This window comes from Durio zibethinus, chromosome 12 (genome assembly GCF_047325235.1).
Source record: "Durio zibethinus cultivar Kanyao isolate XHJ-2024 chromosome 12, ASM4732523v1, whole genome shotgun sequence".
In the NCBI taxonomy this organism is placed as follows: Eukaryota; Viridiplantae; Streptophyta; class Magnoliopsida; order Malvales; family Malvaceae; genus Durio; species Durio zibethinus.
In genome coordinates this window covers 21,163,498-21,182,038 of record NC_143173.1, presented here as the reverse complement: position 1 = coordinate 21,182,038, position 18,541 = coordinate 21,163,498, and the positions used below count along the sequence as shown (strand labels likewise).

Genomic DNA, 18,541 nt, shown 5'->3' with positions numbered 1-18,541 from the left:
AATTATTTTTTTTTAAAAAATCATTTATTGCAGTTTTTTATATAATTGCAAAAGTTAGAATAATTTAAATTTTATAAAAAAAAATATAAAATTATGCATTGGCATGAATTGTCATGTTTATTATTTTTTTTATCAAAGTATTATATTTGTTATGTTATCAAGGATATAATGATAAAAACACATGATTTAAATGACATAAATTCCTCCAATTAAACACAAAAAATATGAAAACGAAATATTTTAAAAATCACATTTTTTTCTAAAAATTATATATTTTCGAGTATTATATTTTTCCTCTGAAATCCAACATTTCTCGAACCAAACATCTTTTTTAAGTACAAAGTTGGGGCTGGTCATAAGAATTCATTTCCAACTTTTAGCTCTATCAAATCCTTTTTTTTTTTTTTTTCAACCTCAATCAATGTGATTTCCGATGTTTCTGTTATCTCTTGTCATCCTCTGTTTTTCAACCAAGTCACTCTTGCAATGTACTAAATGAACTCATGAGTTTGATGCACAGTTTCTTTGCTCACCTGTCAAGTACTAACCATGTTGCATGAAATCTTTTCACAGCTCTTGAAGCAACTACCTTTAAAGGAGAACCTGTTACCATCTCGATCCGAAATCGAGAAGTCAAGATACTATCAGCAATATGATAAACAAGCCATACTACATTAAACACTTTAACTATATTATGGCCTATATGTAATCCACTTATGCAGTTCATTTCAGTTAGGGGCACCCATTTTTCTTCAGCCATGTCTGCATAAACATGTCAACTCATCAAGCGATCTCCTGCAAGCAGTTAACAGACCTTTATCCATAAAGTCGAATATTTCGAGCAGATGTTTGTTAATACTTCATGTTTTGCAACCCTTTCTCTATCCCTAGTCTGTGTCTCAATTTTATTAAAAAAAAAAAACAAGAAAAATAGAAAGAACTCTCCAAAACTAAGTTTCTTCACATTGATATAATATGGCCCTGGAGTTTCTTTTGTTGTATTGAAAAGATAAAGCCTTGCCTTTGCTTATATACATTGATATTTTCTATGTTTGCTGCAATATCTAATTGCTATATCTGCTTGATGCCGACTTTTCAAGAGTGATGCCGACTTTTCAAGAGAAGGCAGGGATGGGTTATGATGAAATCAAAGACATCTAGGAGTCCTCTCCATGAGAATAAATTTGGTGACTGTTACTAGCTTTGTCTGTGCCTAGCTGGACATGATTATTCAATGTAAAATACAACATATATGAAGCTGGCTCTAAAATTGTGTGATCATGTAGTTTATTTTGCAGCGGCCCTTTTTTCGGACTGCACAAATTAGCTTTATTTGTATTTGACACGTTAATACCAACTGTAATATAATAATTTTTATATTTTATATGTATTTTATACAAAATAAATACAATACATATACATAAATCTTAATATGAAAAGAGGTAATTTCCAACATCTATACGATAGCCTGAACCAAGGTGAGAGCAATTTATCTGTCCTCATTTTATGTACCAAAAAATTACCCTTGTTGATATATGCAAAGCATCATCCTGGTTAACTATTACAATTTTTATGAGAATATTATTTTGAACCCTTTTGTTTTTGCTTCAGAAAATTATTTCTATTTTGGTATGTGTGTGTCATGCCTTGCATCTATGTACATTCAGTAGACAAAATGCTAAACTCCAATGGCTAAAAAAAAGTAAACAATGAGAAGATAAAAATGGTGAAAGTTTTGGTTTAGACAAGAGAAAATATTTGTTCAGGTTCTGACAAATCTCAATAACCTTTGAACTTCAAAACGTTTTTAAACGCAAACACTTACATAATTTATTGATAAACTTTAAGTTTTAGATTCATCACAATTGGTTATGAATTATTTATTTGTTTATAGATGTTTGTGATTCCATAATTTGTCTTTCTTCATAGCAACTATCCAATCATGTAAAAGTTGCAGAACCTCGTTTAATTGGATCCAAAAGTTACATATGTTCCTGGACAGCATTAATTTTGTTTTCTCTTAGCTTTCAGGTCAAAGGGTTTTTTTTTTTTTTTTTTTTGTTTCCATTTTTATACTGAAGGAAATGTTCCTACTCCAACTTAAGATTTTTTTTTTCAAACATTTCATTCTAACTTTATTATTTTCTTTAGGATTTTTCTTTCTTTTTGATGCAAAAGAAATTGCATGTAAATTAAATTTAGTAATTTGAACACAAAACAATTGATACGATACAAGATGACATAACTTTAAATTAAAAATATAATATGAGTTTGATAAAAGATAAAAAATTATATTTTGTGTTTAACATGAAATGCGATATAATAATTTTCGTATTTTACAAATGTTTGAAATGAAATAGACACGATATGAATATATAAATTGTCAAAATTACTATTAATTGCAAGAACTTCTCTATTTGCCTTGTAAATTACCTAATTGAACCAACATCAAGACAGGAAATGTATAATCTTCCAAACCAGGCAAGGCAGCACCAATCATCCACATAGAACGAAGGCTCAAGAGAATGTAGGCTTTTAAACAGTCTTGTGAAGAAAGGTCAAAGAACTTCTCAATATAATGATGCTAATGACTTAAATGAACAAATATATAATAATATATCAAACACAAAACTGTCAAAGACAATTACCAATGGAATTAGTATCAAAACAATGATCGGAACCAAAAAGCATTATAAAAGAAAAAATAGCAATTTCTAAATTATGGGTATTGACGCAGATACTGCTCCGTACAAAATCATGCAATGTTGCATGTTTATATCAATATATAAGCTACTTTATGCAAAAACATGAATTATACAAACCTTTATAGCATCACAAGAGCCAGAGTGTAGGAAATAGGGAAAAAGGTTGGTTTTGTTGCACATATTTTGTAGCACAAGCAAGTTCCTAGCTTCTAAGGAAAGAATTGAATATGAATGGAAGACGCTAAGACAATTCCTCATGATGATTTATTACTTCTGAGCGCCAATAGTGTTAATCCAATAACTAAAATGTGTTTTTCTTGTTTCTTAAGTTCTCCTTCAATAACGCAAATTTCTTCTTGCATTGGTTGACAGTTTTCCCTGGCACAGCAGCTGCTACTCGTTCCCAACGCTGACTGGTTTCCTTTGGGAATGTCTTTAGAGCTTGAATTAGTGCTCCTTCTTGTACAGCAGACCATACATCTTGTTCTGAACTTGATGAAACCCCATTACCAGAAACCACATCAACAGGATTACTTGCACTTTTACCAGGGTCTTCAGGGCTAACTGTCTTCACAGCACTGCTTTCATTCCCTGAAGGTGTAGAAACCCCTTCTACTTCCTCCCTCGTGGAAAGTGGAGATGCAATAGACTGCACCGGTTTCCTCTTCTCAAGAAAAGAATCAAAAGCTTTCCTAGCATCAGGCTTCCAAAGGAGGACTGATTTGGTAGCCTTCAGAATTTCTTCCACAGATCTCCCTGTACCAATGTACTCTGAAATAACCTCCCACCTCTGAGATGTCCCTTTAGGATATTTCAGCATTCCTTTTCTCAGAAGCTCAATCTCTTCCTAGGTCCAAGGTTTCTCCTTCTTCTCAAAGCTGCTCAACAGGACACTTCCATTAGACTCCACAGAACCATTCAACTGTGACCTGTTTGTTTCATCTAATTTCTTCTCCTCCACATTGCCATTGCATCCACGTGCGTCTCTGATTATTTTAGCCAGCTCGAACCCTTCTTTTTTCTCCATCTTATCACATAAACTTCTAAGCTGCTCAATTCCAAGGGTCATACAAAGATTTTCTACATCATCCTCAGAAAGATTAAGCAAATGCTGGGATAAAGCAGGTGCAGAAAGTATTCGAAGGCGAGTTTGCTCTTTCCGAAGGAGCTTCTTCTCTTTCTCCTTCATTTTCTTATGCTGTAAAGCAGCTTATTTCTCCTCCTCTTCTTTCTGGTGTCTCTCCTCTTCAGCAGCCCTAGCAGCTTCTTCCTACTGCAACTGCTTTGCCCGAAACTTGGCTTCCTTTTTCCTCTGTTTCTCAGCTTTGTCCTCTTCCATTCTCCTAAGTATTCTTGGGTCTCTTTTATAAGCATTGTCAACAAGTGCATGTATCCGAGCATATTCCTCCTTCCTAGCCTTCTCAGATAATTTTGCATTCTGCCTCTCCATCCACCTTCTATGATCACGAGACTCAGCTTCTTCAAGGTCATACTCATCTGCATGTGGGAATTCCCTCCAGCTTTTAAAACTAGACCAAAAATTGTAGAAATCATCAACATCTTTTAGTGGTGTAATGTCATCGCCTAAAAATGGGATAGGTTGGTTCACCGACCATCGTCCATTCCTCAGGAAAGCAGGACCAAACACCTTGAAGAAGTCTTGTGGAGTACATTCAATAGAAATTTCATCATCAAACTCATCAGTGGAGTCATAGATTCTTCTCTTTACAGGATCAATCAAAATCTCATATGCTTCTTGAATGGACTTAAAGTGATTCTCTATTTCATCCTTCTTTGCTTGTTTCGCAGCTTCAGTCTCCTCTGCAAGAAGAAGAGCTGCAAGTTTGTCAGGATGATGCCCCAAGGCAGCTTCATGGTAGCTTCTCCTTATCCGATCCTCAGTGGCAAGATATCTTAAATGGCTCAACCCCAACAATGCATAGTGATCTTGTTGGTTGCCATCAGTGGCAGATTTCTTTTTTTCTTTGCTGCTATATGAATCAGATGATGGCATATATACTTGTTACTTATCATTAGAGACATTCTGATCATCAGCTTCTGCAGTATCATCCTCCTCACAACCAAGGAGTTTAAGAGCAGCATAATGAAAAGCATGGCCAGCAGGTTCATATTTTAAAGCCTTAACAGGAAGGCAATTTGAAGAAATATAGAGTGACTGTCCATCCACGAGCTCCTGAGAATAAGATATAAGCCGAATGCTTGTGTGGACTGCCATAATGCTTATGGTGGACACACAAAATCAAAAGGGATGAAAAATGCTGATACCGATCTCAGAATAGCTTTACTCTAGTCAGCACCTAGTTTGATAGAGTGTGTAACAATCTGCAAAATTACACACCTTCTGACTTCGTCCCGACCTGCAATCCCTTACCCTATCCTCAAGCAACTGTCTCCTTTGAAAAAAGAAAAAAAGAAAAAAAACTACACCAAAAGAAAAAACATTTGACAAAATAAGCTTAACCAAGGCATGTCTTTTATGAACTTTTTGCCCCTTAAAGAAAGATACACCTAGACCTAAGTATCACAGGTTTGCAGCTCAGTAAAAGTCCTCACTTAATGAATTGCAAGGAGGTTATTGATTGGTTATATTCATCTAACAATTTATTCGATTAACTTAGCAAGTCTCATGAAACAAATTCAAACAGAATCTTAAAACTCATCTACTAGAGAAACAAAGTTTAAATGCAAATAAGCTCATAGGGGAAGGAAATGGAGTGAAACAGCCATCCCTCTGTTTCCCTACAAAGCCATATTTTCCATCCTTCGAAGCAAGGGAAAGAAACACTTTCTAATCAATTATGATCAAGATTTCACTGCCAATTTTTATTCATTAAAAAAAGTTACAACCCATCCCTCTATTTCCCTACAAAAACCATTTTTCCATCCTTTCAAGCAAGGGAAAGAAACAGTTTTTAATCAATTATGATCAATATTTCACTGCCAATTTTCATTCATTAAAAAAAAGTTACAACAACTTTTTTCTTACAGGTTTGCAACTCAGTAAAAGTTCTCACCTAATGGATTACAAGGAGGTTTTATTGATTTGTTATATTCATGTCAATGAAACGAACCTTAAAACTCATTTACTAATGAAACTAAGTTTAAACATTAATAAGCTCATAGAGTAAGGAAATGAAGTAAAACGGATCATCCCTCCGTTCCCCAACAAAACCCATTTTTTCCATACTTCCAACCTAGACCTGGTAATTTTAAACACGATATGATGCCACAATACAGAAACAATACAAAAATAAAAACACAACAATTTAAAATTTTTGCAAAAACTGTATAGGGGAGTGTCTGACAAAAACAAAAAAATCAACATGCTTGCTGTGTCACACGAATTTATCATGAAACGAAGCAGACATGATGCGAATATACGAATTGTCAAGTCTATTCTAAGCACGGAAAAGAAACACGTTTTGATCAATTATGATCAAGATTTCACTGCCAATGTTCATTCATTAAAAAAATTACAACTACTTTTTTCTCACCTTTCCCTTTGATCATTTTTCATATTCAAACCATTTCTTCTCCTATTTTCCACAATCTAAGTTTTAAATTCAACTATTTGTTCTATTGCTTGCTTTTTTTTTCCTTTAATAAAGTTCAAACACCAAAAAAAATCGAAAAAGAAAACAAAAAAGGAAGAAAAAATAAAAGAAAAGAAAGCAAAGTAAAATTACAGAAAAGGAGAAAAAGAAAGGGTTACCTTGGCTTGGCCTGGCGCGGCGAGGGGCTATGGCGGTTTTTGAGTAGGGGTAGTATTTTTTGATCCGAGAGTGAGACTCGTAGTAAAGAGGAAAAGGAGAAGAGACACAAAGGGTGTAGGAGTCGGCTCGGCTGAGTTTGGAAGAAAACAAGGTCAGACGCTTGGGCTGAGCTGCGCTGGGTCTGGGTCATTTAAATTTTTTGCTAAAAATTCCATTTGCATACTGTCTTTTTTATAAAAAAATCAGAGATAAGCTTTTTTTTTTTTTTTCTGAAAATAAATAGATTGTTCATTCTTTGGCAGCTTTCATGAGTCGTGTAAAAAAATGAAAAAATTATTTAATTTTTAATAAAATATCAAACAGCTTTTATAATTTAAATTCAATATTTATTGAATTTAATATTAAAAATTCAGTATGTAATTATAAATTTATAAAATAGAAATTTTTTTAAAATATTATAAATATAATTAATTATTTTTGAACGACAAATATAAATTTATTTATTATAAATATTATTATTCTTTTTATTATTTGAATAAAATATTCTCTATATTTTTTAAACACAACCGTTACTGAAAATAACTGTGAAAGTGCGCGTCCCCCATTTCTTTACTAGGGTTTTGTATCAGAAGAAAGCATAAGGATCGCTGGTACTTTCAATTTCTGTCGGAAGCTGAACTATTTCTTTCTCTCTTTTTTTCTGTTTTTCCTTGTGTAGATTTTCTCTTTGAAAGCATGGGAAAAAACGTCGTTTCTGATGAAGAAGGTGACACTTTTTTTTCCTTTTTTTAAGCGAAAATCAAATCCTTAACTCATTTTTTCGGCTAGCAAACCTTTCATTTTTTCTCAAAATTTCTCTTTTTTTTGGGTCCAAATCATGCAGATGAGTTGGAGGTCGACGAGGAAGGACAGCCCATTGAGGGAGACACACTCAATGACCGCGACCCTGATGACGACGATGAAGAAGACGGTATAACTTCTTTTTTCAAATCCAATTTCTCGTTCCAAAATGGGGGGAATAATTTTGTTAGTTCTGAGTTCCTTTTTCGGTAAAATTTTCTTAGGGAAATAATGAAAAGGGAAATGAAATTAGGGCTAAATGCCATGATGGGCTTTTTTTTTTTTTTTTCCAATTTTGTTAATGGTTATTGAATTCAATTGTATTAATTTATTTGTTTTTTTTATTGATTTGAACAGAAGGGCAAGATGAGTATGAGAATGACGGATTCATAGTTGATGATGTAGAAGATGAAGAAGTAGATGAAGATGAAGAGAGGGAAGATAGCGATGAGGAGAGGCGAAAGAAGAAGAAAAAAAGAAAAAAGAAGTTAATATTTTCCCTCTATGATGATACATTATTGCTACTTCTTTTTTTAAAGAAAACCTCATGTTATGTTCTCAGGTCGGAGAGGGTAGCTTAGAAATTTCTGATGTTGTTTATGTCTGTATTTTCAGGGAAGCTGAGGACCTTGACGAAGATGACTATGAGCTCCTCCGGGAAAATGATGTTAATGTACCAAAGGTTGTAAGCTCTGTGACCCTATACCTATACAGAAAATGATTATTGCTAAGTTTCTCATTTGTCATTGATGTGGAGATTTTTATTCATTTATGAGGGTTTTTGTGTCTGTATTACTGCATTCTGTTTGGTTTTGGTTTAGGTTGAGGGGAAAAAAAGAAAAACCAACTTAAGGCATTTGATTTTTTTTTTTTTTAATTTAAAAGCAAAAACTGAAGCTCATATGCTTAAAAACTACACCAAAATGGAACAACACATCATTGTATAGTTACTTGGTTTTTGGATTTCCAACACACCTTTTGGATTTTCAAAAACACAATGGTTCAATTGGATCTTTGTTTCCTATCTTTGTTTTCTTGCACAGCCCTATTAACAATATATTTGAGGTTTATGCTTCAAAATTTTTTCAGGGTAGCAAGAAATTTAAGCGGTTAAAAAAAGCTCAAAGAGATTTAGATGAGGAACGATTTGGGCTGTCTGATGATGAGTTTGATGGAAGCATGAAGGGTGGGACAACTGCTGAGGAAAAGCTTAAGCGTACCTTATTTGGTGATGATGATGGTTCGTGTATTGAACATATTGTCCATGATCATTATAACTTGAATTCAGTTTTCAATAGCTTGCTGATATATGTAATGTTTTAGGACCACCTCTTGAAGATATTCCTGAAGATGAAGACCAAATAGAGGAGGAAGAAGATGGAGATATGGGCGAAGAAGATGAAATGGCAGACTTTATTGTAGACGAAGAATATGAGCATGGAACTTCTGTTAGGTACAACCTATGTACTACAGGAATATGCCTTCTTTTTATATTTAATTTTGGAATTCTCTTCATTAAATAAATTGTTTTCTAGACGGAAGAAGATGAAGAATAAGAAGTCAAGGCAGGCATCAGGAGCTTCGCAATCTGCTTTAAAAGAAGCTCAAGATATATTTGGTGATGTTGATGAACTCCTTCTGCTACGTAAACAGGGCTTAGATTCTAATGAATGGAAAGAAAGGAGACTTGAAGATCAATTTGAACCCACTGTTCTTTCTGAAAAGTATATGACAGAAAAGGATGACCAAATTCGGGTGAATGATATTCCAGAAAGAATGCAGGTTTGTTGATATGGTTCATGAAAATGTTCTTATTATTGTTATTTTTTTATTTCCTTGATCTCTCTTAACATAAGTTGAGATTGATTTACATTTCTTTCTGTAGGTTTCTGAAGAAAGCACTGGCACTCCTCCAACAGATGAAATGAGCATAATAGAAGAGAGCACCTGGATACACAACCAACTTATAAGTGGTGCTGTACCTTTATTTGGTAAAGAAAGGCAGGATCTTTCTATAAACAAGGATGACATCATGAGGTTTTTGGATCTAACACATGTGCAGAAGTTAGATGTTAGTACTTACTGATTTGATTGATCTAACACTTATATGTTGGTCTGGTTTCTTTTTTCTTAGTATTCTTGCATTCTTTCTTGCTTTCAGATTCCCTTTATTGCGATGTATCGCAAGGAGATGTGCCTAAGTCTGCTAAAAGATCCTGAGCAACATGAGGTTGATGATGTTGATCAGGATAATTCTGACAAAACATCTACAATAAAGTGGCACAGGGTAACTGGACTTGTCATGGAACTATGAAATTTGTTGATTGTCTATCAAATCAAGTTCATAAGTTAAGACAAAGGTTTTTCCTGTGAATAATGTCTACTATGCTTCTATTTAGGTACTTTGGGCAATTCAGAACCTGGACCGAAAATGGCTACTTCTTCAAAAGAGAAAGACTGGTCTCCAGTCACACTATAATAAGCGATTTGAAGAAGAATCTCGTCGGGTATATGATGAGACAAGACTTAACTTGAACCAACGGCTTTTTGAGTCGATTCTTAAAGATCTCAAGGATGCAGAGTCAGAAAGGGAAGTTGATGATGTTGATGCCAAGTTTAACTTGCATTTCCCGCCAGGGGAGGTTGGTGTGGATGAAGGTCAATATAAGAGGCCCAAGAGGAGATCACAATATAGTATTTGCAATAAGGCTGGCCTGTGGGAGGTTGCGAGCAAGTTCGGATACAGTGCTCAGCAACTAGGATCACAGCTATCTCTGGAAAAGCTGGTGAGTGTGCTTTGGTAGTTTCTGTTATATTCTTTTGAGATCTAATGTTCTTGCTTGATTTGATTGTAGGGTGATGAGTTGGAAGATGCTAAGGAGACACCAGAAGTGATGGCTTCAAACTTTACTTGTGCAATGTTTGAGACTCCACAAGCTGTCCTTAAAGGAGCCAGACATATGGTATACACTGTTATTCTTATAAGCAAATACTGTACTATTGTTGATCATAACATCTTGTTCTACCTGGCCTACTTTTTTATGGTTTTCTTTTCCTAGGCTGCGGTTGAGATAAGTTGTGAGCCATCTGTCAAGAAATATGTTCGTGGTTTCTATATGGAGAATGCTGTAGTATCAACCAGTCCTACTCCTGATGGAAAAATAGCCATAGATTCTTTCCATCAATTTGCAGGTGTGAAGTGGTTGCGTGAAAAACCATTGGGCAGATTTGAGGATGCACAGTGGCTCCTTATCCAGAAGGCTGAAGAGGAGAAGCTTCTTCAAGTAACTGTTAAGCTGCCAGAAAAATGTCTGAATGACTTGATTAAAGAATGTGATGACCTATATCTCAGTAATGGTGTTAGTAAATCTGCTCAACAATGGAATGAACAGAGGAAGCTGATACTGAGTGATGCTTTTTTCGGTTTTCTTTTGCCATCAATGGAGAAAGAAGCAAGATCCTTATTGGCTAGTGGAGCTAAGAACTGGTTACTTTTGGAATATGGCAAGGGTTTGTGGAATAAAGTTTCTGTTGGGCCTTATCAAAGGAAGGAAAATGATATAAATTCTGATGAGGAAGCTGCACCTCGAGTAATGGCTTGCTGTTGGGGCCCTGGGAAGCCTGCAACCACTTTTGTGATGCTAGATTCATCTGGGGAGGTGCTTGATGTGCTTTACACTGATTCTCTTACATTACGGTCTCAAAATGTCAATGACCAGCAACGCAAGAAAAATGATCAGCAACGAGTTTTGAAGTTCATGACTGATCATCAACCACATGTTGTTGTTCTTGGAGCTGTGAATTTGTCTTGTACACGTTTGAAGGATGATATTTATGAGGTAAGGCTTATTATTGTTGAGATGTCAAGAACTTTTTTTCCTTTTTTATTTAAGATGATATATGTCCTTGTTTTGTCTTTTGATTTTGTTTTCTTTGGTAAAAGACAATTCTTGTTTTGTCAGCATCTGATCTTGTTTACTTTGTCTCTACTACTTGTTAGCTTGCAAATCTTTGCTTGAAATGTCTTAGTCTCAATTTTCTTAAAGCCTTGGGGAGGCGGATTGCTTTTAATCAAGTCCGTGAATTGTTTTAGAATGTATGGTTTTTTTTTTTTTAACTAAAGATAGTTATTATTGTCATTAATTTCTCTTTCAATTAATTTTCTTATCTTCTAAAGATACATCCTGGTCACAAGTGGCATAATGTTTTGGACTATCATAGTATGTGACTCGATTGAGTATCTGCTTCAGGATTCTGTTCTGCACATGTTTCACATGTGGTACCCAGAATAAATTTCAGAATTTGTCCTCTAGGAAGGACTCGGATTACTTGCTGAAATTACTTGCTTCAATCATCCTGATTAATTATGATATTTAATGGAATTGTAATTGTGTGCTAAGTGGATTTATTTTCATTACTCAATTGTTTTATATTGGTGGTCCTTTAATTCCTTGTGGTGTTTATTTAGTTTGTTCCATTGTTGCTGAATAATATTGTGATATCAAGCAGAATTGTCACTGTGCACTGAGAGAATGAATTTTCAATGTTCATTATGCTATGTTTCTTATATAGTTGGTCCTTCACTCTTTGTGCTGCTTATTTAGTTTATTTCTTCTTTACCAGATTATTTTTAAGATGGTGGAGGAAAATCCTAGAGATGTTGGGCATGAAATGGATGAGCTGAGCATTGTATATGGGGATGAATCTCTTCCCCGTCTCTATGAAAATTCTAGGATTTCATCAGATCAGCTACCTGGCCAGTCAGGTAAATAGATTTTCATATCAGAAAATTATGTGTATTTTGAACCTTTTTTAGGTATGCAAATTTTTATCCATCTTTATCTTTTGAACAAGATTCTTGTCCCTTATATAAATGTTGTCAGGCATTGTTAAGCGAGCCGTTGCACTTGGGCGTTATCTTCAAAATCCGTTGGCAATGGTTGCAACTTTATGTGGACCAGGGAAGGAGATATTGTCTTGGAGGCTTAGTCCTTTGGAGAACTTTCTCACGACAGATGAGAAGTATGGCATGGTTGAACAGGTTTTGGTTGATGTCACAAACCAGGTGGGCCTTGATGTTAATTTGGCTATAAGTCATGAATGGTTGTTTGCCCCTTTGCAATTCATTTCTGGTCTTGGGCCTCGAAAGGCAGCATCATTGCAAAGGTCATTGGTAAGAGTTGGAACAATTTTTACTCGGAAGGACCTTTTGACAACCCATGGACTTGGTAAGAAGGTGTTTGTCAATGCAGTAGGCTTTTTGCGTGTCCGTCGCAGTGGGCTTGCTGCCAACAGTAGTCAGTTCATTGATATGTTGGATGACACTAGAATACATCCAGAATCTTATCTTATTGCTCAAGAGTTGGCAAAAGATGTCTATGATGAGGATTTTAAAGGTGACATTGATGAAGAGGATGCATTGGAGATGGCAATAGAACATGTTAGGGACCGGCCTAGTTTGTTGAAAAGTCTTCGTCTTGATAACTATTTAGAAAGCAAGAAGCGTGAAAATAAGAGGGAGACCTTTTATGATATAAGAAGGGAATTAATTCAGGGCTTTCAGGATTGGCGTAAACAATATAAAGAACCAAGTCAAGATGAGGAGTTCTTCATGATTTCAGGTGAAACTGAGGATACCCTGGCAGAAGGTCGAATTGTGCAAGCTACAGTTCGCAGAGTGCAAGGTGGACGAGCTATCTGTGTACTTGAATCTGGATTGACTGGAATGATTATGAAAGAAGACTATGCAGATGATTCAAGAGATATTGTGGAGTTGTCTGATAGGCTGCATGAAGGTGACATCCTGACTTGCAAGATTAAATCAATTCAAAAGAATAGGTATCAGGTTTTCCTGGTTTGTAAAGATAGTGAGATGAGAAGCAACAGATACCAGCATGTCCAGAACCTTGATCCTTACTACTATGAGGAGCGAAGCAGTTTACAGAGTGAGCAAGAGAAAGCTCGTAAAGAGAAGGAGCTGGCAAAGAAGCATTTTAAGCCAAGGATGATTGTCCATCCACGCTTCCAAAATATTACTGCTGATGAAGCTATGGAGGTATGTTACAAGTAATGGAACTTGTTAACTTAGATTTAACTTAGATTGAATTTGAATTGAATTTATTATATAAAAAATTAACCTTTTTAGTGGTCATATATTATTTTTATAAGTTAAAAAGGAATAAACATCTGCTGTTCTTGTTTTCCTTATTCCACTCTGGCAAAAATATGATGTCAACCTTAGTCTATCTTACATGTGCAAAAAGAAGTTGATTAATCATGAATGGCCATGTTTAATATAAATTTACATTTTGTTAGAAGAAAATGTCTATTAAATGTGCTATCCATTGGCTTTAAGAATTTTCAAGATGCTTTTTTCTTTCTTAATATGAACATCAGATATGAGAAGTTCACCTTTCATATAATGATATGGTGCATCACAGGGAAGGGAAAGAGACAACAGAGATGGTGAAATCATAGAGACGGGGTAAAGGGGAGGAAATTGTTCAAACTAAGAGGGTGGGGGGGAATGGAAATGGCGGAAGGTAAAGAGAGAAGCAAGGGGAAAATCTCTGTTCTCAATTTATCATCAACCTATAAACTACTGAGTAAATAAGATTGAAATGGTACAAAAGATAGGAAAAGGAGCAGAAACAAGGGTAAGTAATAGCCCGGTGTTTGATGAACATGCATTGGTAAATAAGCAAAACTAGTGCTTGTAAGCTGAGATACCTGAAATATATAAAAATTAATATCAAGCCCATAGAATATAGAAAATTAACAAAACACATGCCTAAATGACTTAATCAGGCAGCTTTTAGGTGTTTATTATCCAAGCCAGTTTGTGATTGCTTCAATGCATGGCTGTTCTTTCTTTCTTATTTTCAATTTTGCACAAGCTCATTTCGTTTTTCTTTTTTAAATTAATGGCTAACTATATTTTGGCTTTTATTATTATTATTATTATTTTTTTGCGTTGAACAGTATTTATCTGACAAGGATCCTGGAGAAAGTATTATCCGTCCCAGTTCGCGTGGGCCTTCTTATTTAACTTTAACTCTCAAAGTGTATGATGGAGTTTACGCTCACAAAGATATAGTTGAAGGTGGAAAAGAACACAAGGACATCACCAGCCTGCTTCGCATCGGGAAGACATTGAAAATTGGGGAAGACACTTTTGAGGATTTGGATGAGGTAAGTCTTTTTAATCCTTGTTTCCAGGGTTTTCCTGATAAACCCCTTTAAACTTGTAAAAGGATATGAATTGAGTGTAATAACCACATAGGTATAGTGCTGCATGGAGAGTCACAGTTAATTGTGCAAGCAGTCTTCTCCACTTGGAAAAACAATGACTGATCGTAAACTGAAGGATGATTTTTGAAGTAGACCCTAAGAGCACAAAAATTGAATATTTATTGTTATCATCATACAAGAAATCTGTTTGTCCATGCTTTAAATCTTGAGGACTTCCATTAGAAGATTCTAGTCTTTGATTCTATTATTGTTTTTGCATAGGCAAGAGTCATGGTTGGTCCCCTTGTCAAACAAATTGATATGTGTTAACTTTCAAGCTTTCTTTAGTGAGATTAATATATGTCTTTCTTTGGGAATAATTTTAGTCTACGATTTTAAGAATTATGTGATTTGCATGATCTTGACTGGTTAGCATATTTAAAACTTTCAAACATACAACTTTAATTGGATTTACATGTTTATCTAATTTGCAGGACTTCTCTTACCATTCCTCTCGAAGTTTTTTTTTTTTTCTTCTGATTCTTCTGAGGCCTTGAAGGTTGAATAATGCTTTGTATATCTAATTCGCAGGACTTCTCTTATTATTCCCCTTGAAGCAATTTTTTTTTCCTGATTCTTCTAAGTCCTTGAAGGTTGAATACTGCTGTGTCATGTGTCATTTTGATAAAAATGAGCTAATTAATCCTTATCTATTATCTTTGAATGCCAAAGTCTCCTAATTTAGTAAAACTTATGAGAGTAATAATCCATAGCAATCAAAATCTGTTTTTACATTTTGAAGAAATAGTTGCTACATTCATCTTATTGAAGTTAGCATAATAAATTATGTTGTGGAGGCATAAAAATCCATGTAATGGATGTGTCTGTTGATTTCATTTAAATTGCAGGTAATGGATCGATATGTTGATCCCCTTGTGTCTCATCTAAAGGCAATGCTGAGTTATCGTAAGTTCAGGCGGGGAACTAAAACAGAGATTGATGAGCTTCTAAGGATTGAGAAATCAGAGTATCCTATGAGGATTGTGTATTGTTTTGGCATTTCTCATGAACATCCGGGCACTTTCATTCTTACTTATATAAGGAGTACAAATCCACATCATGAGTATATTGGCTTATATCCCAAGGGATTCAAGTTCAGAAAAAGGATGTTTGAGGACATTGATCGTCTGGTTGCATATTTCCAGAGGCATATTGATGATCCACAGAATGAGTCAGCTCCATCAATTAGATCAGTTGCAGCAATGGTACCAATGCGGAGCCCTGCTTCTGGAGGCTCTGCAGGGGCATCGATGGGTAGTGGTTGGGGTGGTTCAAACAATGAAGGTGGTTGGAGAGGCCAGTCTTTTGACAGGGGTCAATCATCCACTCCAGGGTCAAGAACAGGTGAATATTGAAACATCCAATTTTTATATCGTGTACAATATCTGTAGGATATTGTAAATCTCAGCATTTAGTTCTTTAACATCTGGAGAACGGTCTGGTTTTGGTGTTTTGATGATTTGGATTGCATTAGATTTTTTATCTTCTATTATTTCTTTGTGATTGCGTGCTGTAGATGTTTGTAAATACATATTTTTACTTTTGACTAATTATGTAGCTCTTGTTGATTTTTTGTCATTTGTTTGGAGTAGTGAATAAATGAAGTTCATTATTGGCAGAAAGTTGGGAATAATTGTCCAAACATTCTGGATACTGCTCCTTTCTTTTTGTTTATGCGTTTTGTACGTTCAAGTGCTTTTCTGCTTGGGTAGCTTGTTTGCTCTATTTGTCTAATTTGTAGCTGGTTTGTTTGGTATTATAGGTAGAAATGATTACAGAAATAGCAGTAGCCGAGATGGGCATCCGAGTGGTGTGCCACGGCCATATGGTGGGCGTGGACGTGGTAGGGGATCATATAACAGCAGCAGAGGACATAACGAGGGGCAGGATTCATCTTATGATAATGATACTCCCAAATGGGATTCAGGTACCAAGAAAGGGGATGATGGTTGGGGTAATTTCCCTGGTGCTAAAGTTCAAAACTCTCCAGGTAAGGAAGCTTTCCCTGGTGGTTGGGGCGCTGGTGGAACTGAAAGTGGAAGTGGAACTGGCAGTGGTTGGGGCGGTGATAATGGTGGTTGGGGCCAAGCAAGTGGTGCTACTGACAATGGTGGTTCTGGCTGGGGATCTGTTCCCAAGGGCAGTAGTTCTGGTGGCTGGTGAAGCCTATATCTCTAGAGTTTAGTTAGTAGCTTGTCGTCCATATTCACTCTTGGAATTATTACATTGCTGACTAATCAAATGATCATATTAGTTCTGCACATGTAGTGTCTAAATTTTATTTTTAGATTCAGCGAAGTTGATATCTAATATCGACTTATGCCATCTTTGATAGGATGGGTGAAAATTTTTAAAATTTAATGGTCATTATTTGTTCTCTTGTAGTTTGTTGATGGTAATTCCGATTAAGATGATTAATATACGGGTGATAATAATTCGAATCGGATTTGATTCGAATTTTTTTGAATATTGTATAACATTATAAAATTTTAAAATTTGATTCAAATTCAAATTAAACTCAATTCGAATTAAATTTTATCAATTTTAGGTTTTAAATTTTATATTTATATATATTATTTTAATATATCTAAATAAATTTTGATATAAAATTATTATTTTTATTTATAAAAATTTAAAATATATATGAATTTTAATATAAATATATAAATTGGATTGATTTAATTTTTTATTTTTTATATTTTATTTAAATTTAATATATATTTAATATTAAATTTTAAATCGAATTGAATAAAAAAATTCAATTAAAATTGAGTGGAATATTATGATTTTGAATAGATTTTTTATTATCTCGATTTTTCGTTTTTTATCACCTCTATTTGAAAGAATGTCAGTGATTGACCGGCGAGAAAAAAAAAAAGTCGGGGAGCGGCGAAGGTGAGAGTTCGGGTATGTTCTAACGTTTCAGATGAGTCATCTTCCAGCAAGGCACCGGTTATTCTCACTGGAATTGCCATCAACATCATTCAATCATTAAATTAAATTTTTATTAAAAATTTTGCTATGCATTTATGATAAAGCAAGAAAAGAGGTTGAATTAAAAATCAGTAGGGTGTACCCAAATGAAATAGAAAGAATAGGTATCATAGAATTAAGAAAGATGAACATAATTAAAGATAAAAATTTTGCTTATTCAATAGTTAGGTTTCATAAATTGTAACAACTGTAGTTTAACTATCGAATTAATAAATTTTTTGTCCTTATTTTTTTGTTTTTTCTATCAAATAAAGTTTTAAAGTTATAAAATTAAAAAAAAAATCTTAGATTTTGTTTGGTAGAAAGTATAGAAAGGATTAAGAATAAAAAATTTATTGATTTAATTGTTAAGATACCAAATAAAAATGTAGTTATTAATTTTAATTATTAAGTTAATAATTTTTCTATCTTGTCCTTTTTCATCTTTTTAACTAAACAATCAAAGTTGTAATGTAAACATACATGGATCCATCCTTTAATAAAACTATCTATCAATTTAATACTTAATGTTTGCTTATAATTTTAATCTTAATTTTTATTATTTTTATTTTAATATTAACAAAATAAAAAATATAATAATAAAATTCAATATTAAATCAAGATATTTTATCAAATCTCAATGTTCTTAAGTTCCATTTAACAAGGTAAGTTTTTTTTAATAAAAATAAAAAAGGTTAAATATAAAAGTAGGTTCTGTGTTATATACTTTCTATCAATTTGATATTTAAAAAAATAATTTGGTAATTAAATTTTTTTTTTGTTATCACTTTAGTATTACGAACTAATGTTATTAGTTAATTTACTAATGTAACTTTAACATTTAATAAAATATTAATATGTAACAAAAAATTTAATTAATATTATATATCAATTATCACGTCAGATTAAATAAAAATTTTAAAAAGAATTTTAAAAAATTCATAAAATCTGCAAATATTCTAAAATTTTTATAAAAAATTCAAAAAATACGAAATTTTA

General features: G+C 33.9%; 1 protein-coding gene and 1 pseudogene across 2 annotated transcripts; one reads left to right on the top strand and one right to left on the bottom strand.

The window, feature by feature from the left end:
* Positions 1–2,592: 2,592 nt before the first annotated feature.
* Positions 2,593–6,651, bottom strand: LOC111296854 (uncharacterized; annotated as a pseudogene). Its single transcript, XR_016326099.1, has 2 exons — positions 6,439–6,651; positions 2,593–5,147 (listed from the first exon to the last, which is right to left on the bottom strand). The product of XR_016326099.1 is annotated as an uncharacterized LOC111296854 (transcript).
* A 372-nt stretch (positions 6,652–7,023) lies between these two features.
* LOC111295870 (transcription elongation factor SPT6 homolog) lies at positions 7,024–16,953 on the top strand. The gene is made up of 17 exons (XM_022889645.2): positions 7,024–7,205; positions 7,323–7,409; positions 7,637–7,766; positions 7,895–7,961; positions 8,369–8,519; positions 8,603–8,732; positions 8,815–9,061; positions 9,165–9,350; positions 9,441–9,566; positions 9,679–10,065; positions 10,135–10,242; positions 10,339–11,118; positions 11,903–12,044; positions 12,163–13,334; positions 14,261–14,470; positions 15,418–15,913; positions 16,332–16,953. Exons 1-17 carry the CDS (start codon positions 7,175–7,177, stop codon positions 16,730–16,732), a joined length of 4,851 nt encoding a protein of 1,616 aa, XP_022745380.2. The 5' UTR covers positions 7,024–7,174; the 3' UTR covers positions 16,733–16,953.
* The last annotated feature ends 1,588 nt before the right edge of the window (positions 16,954–18,541 follow it).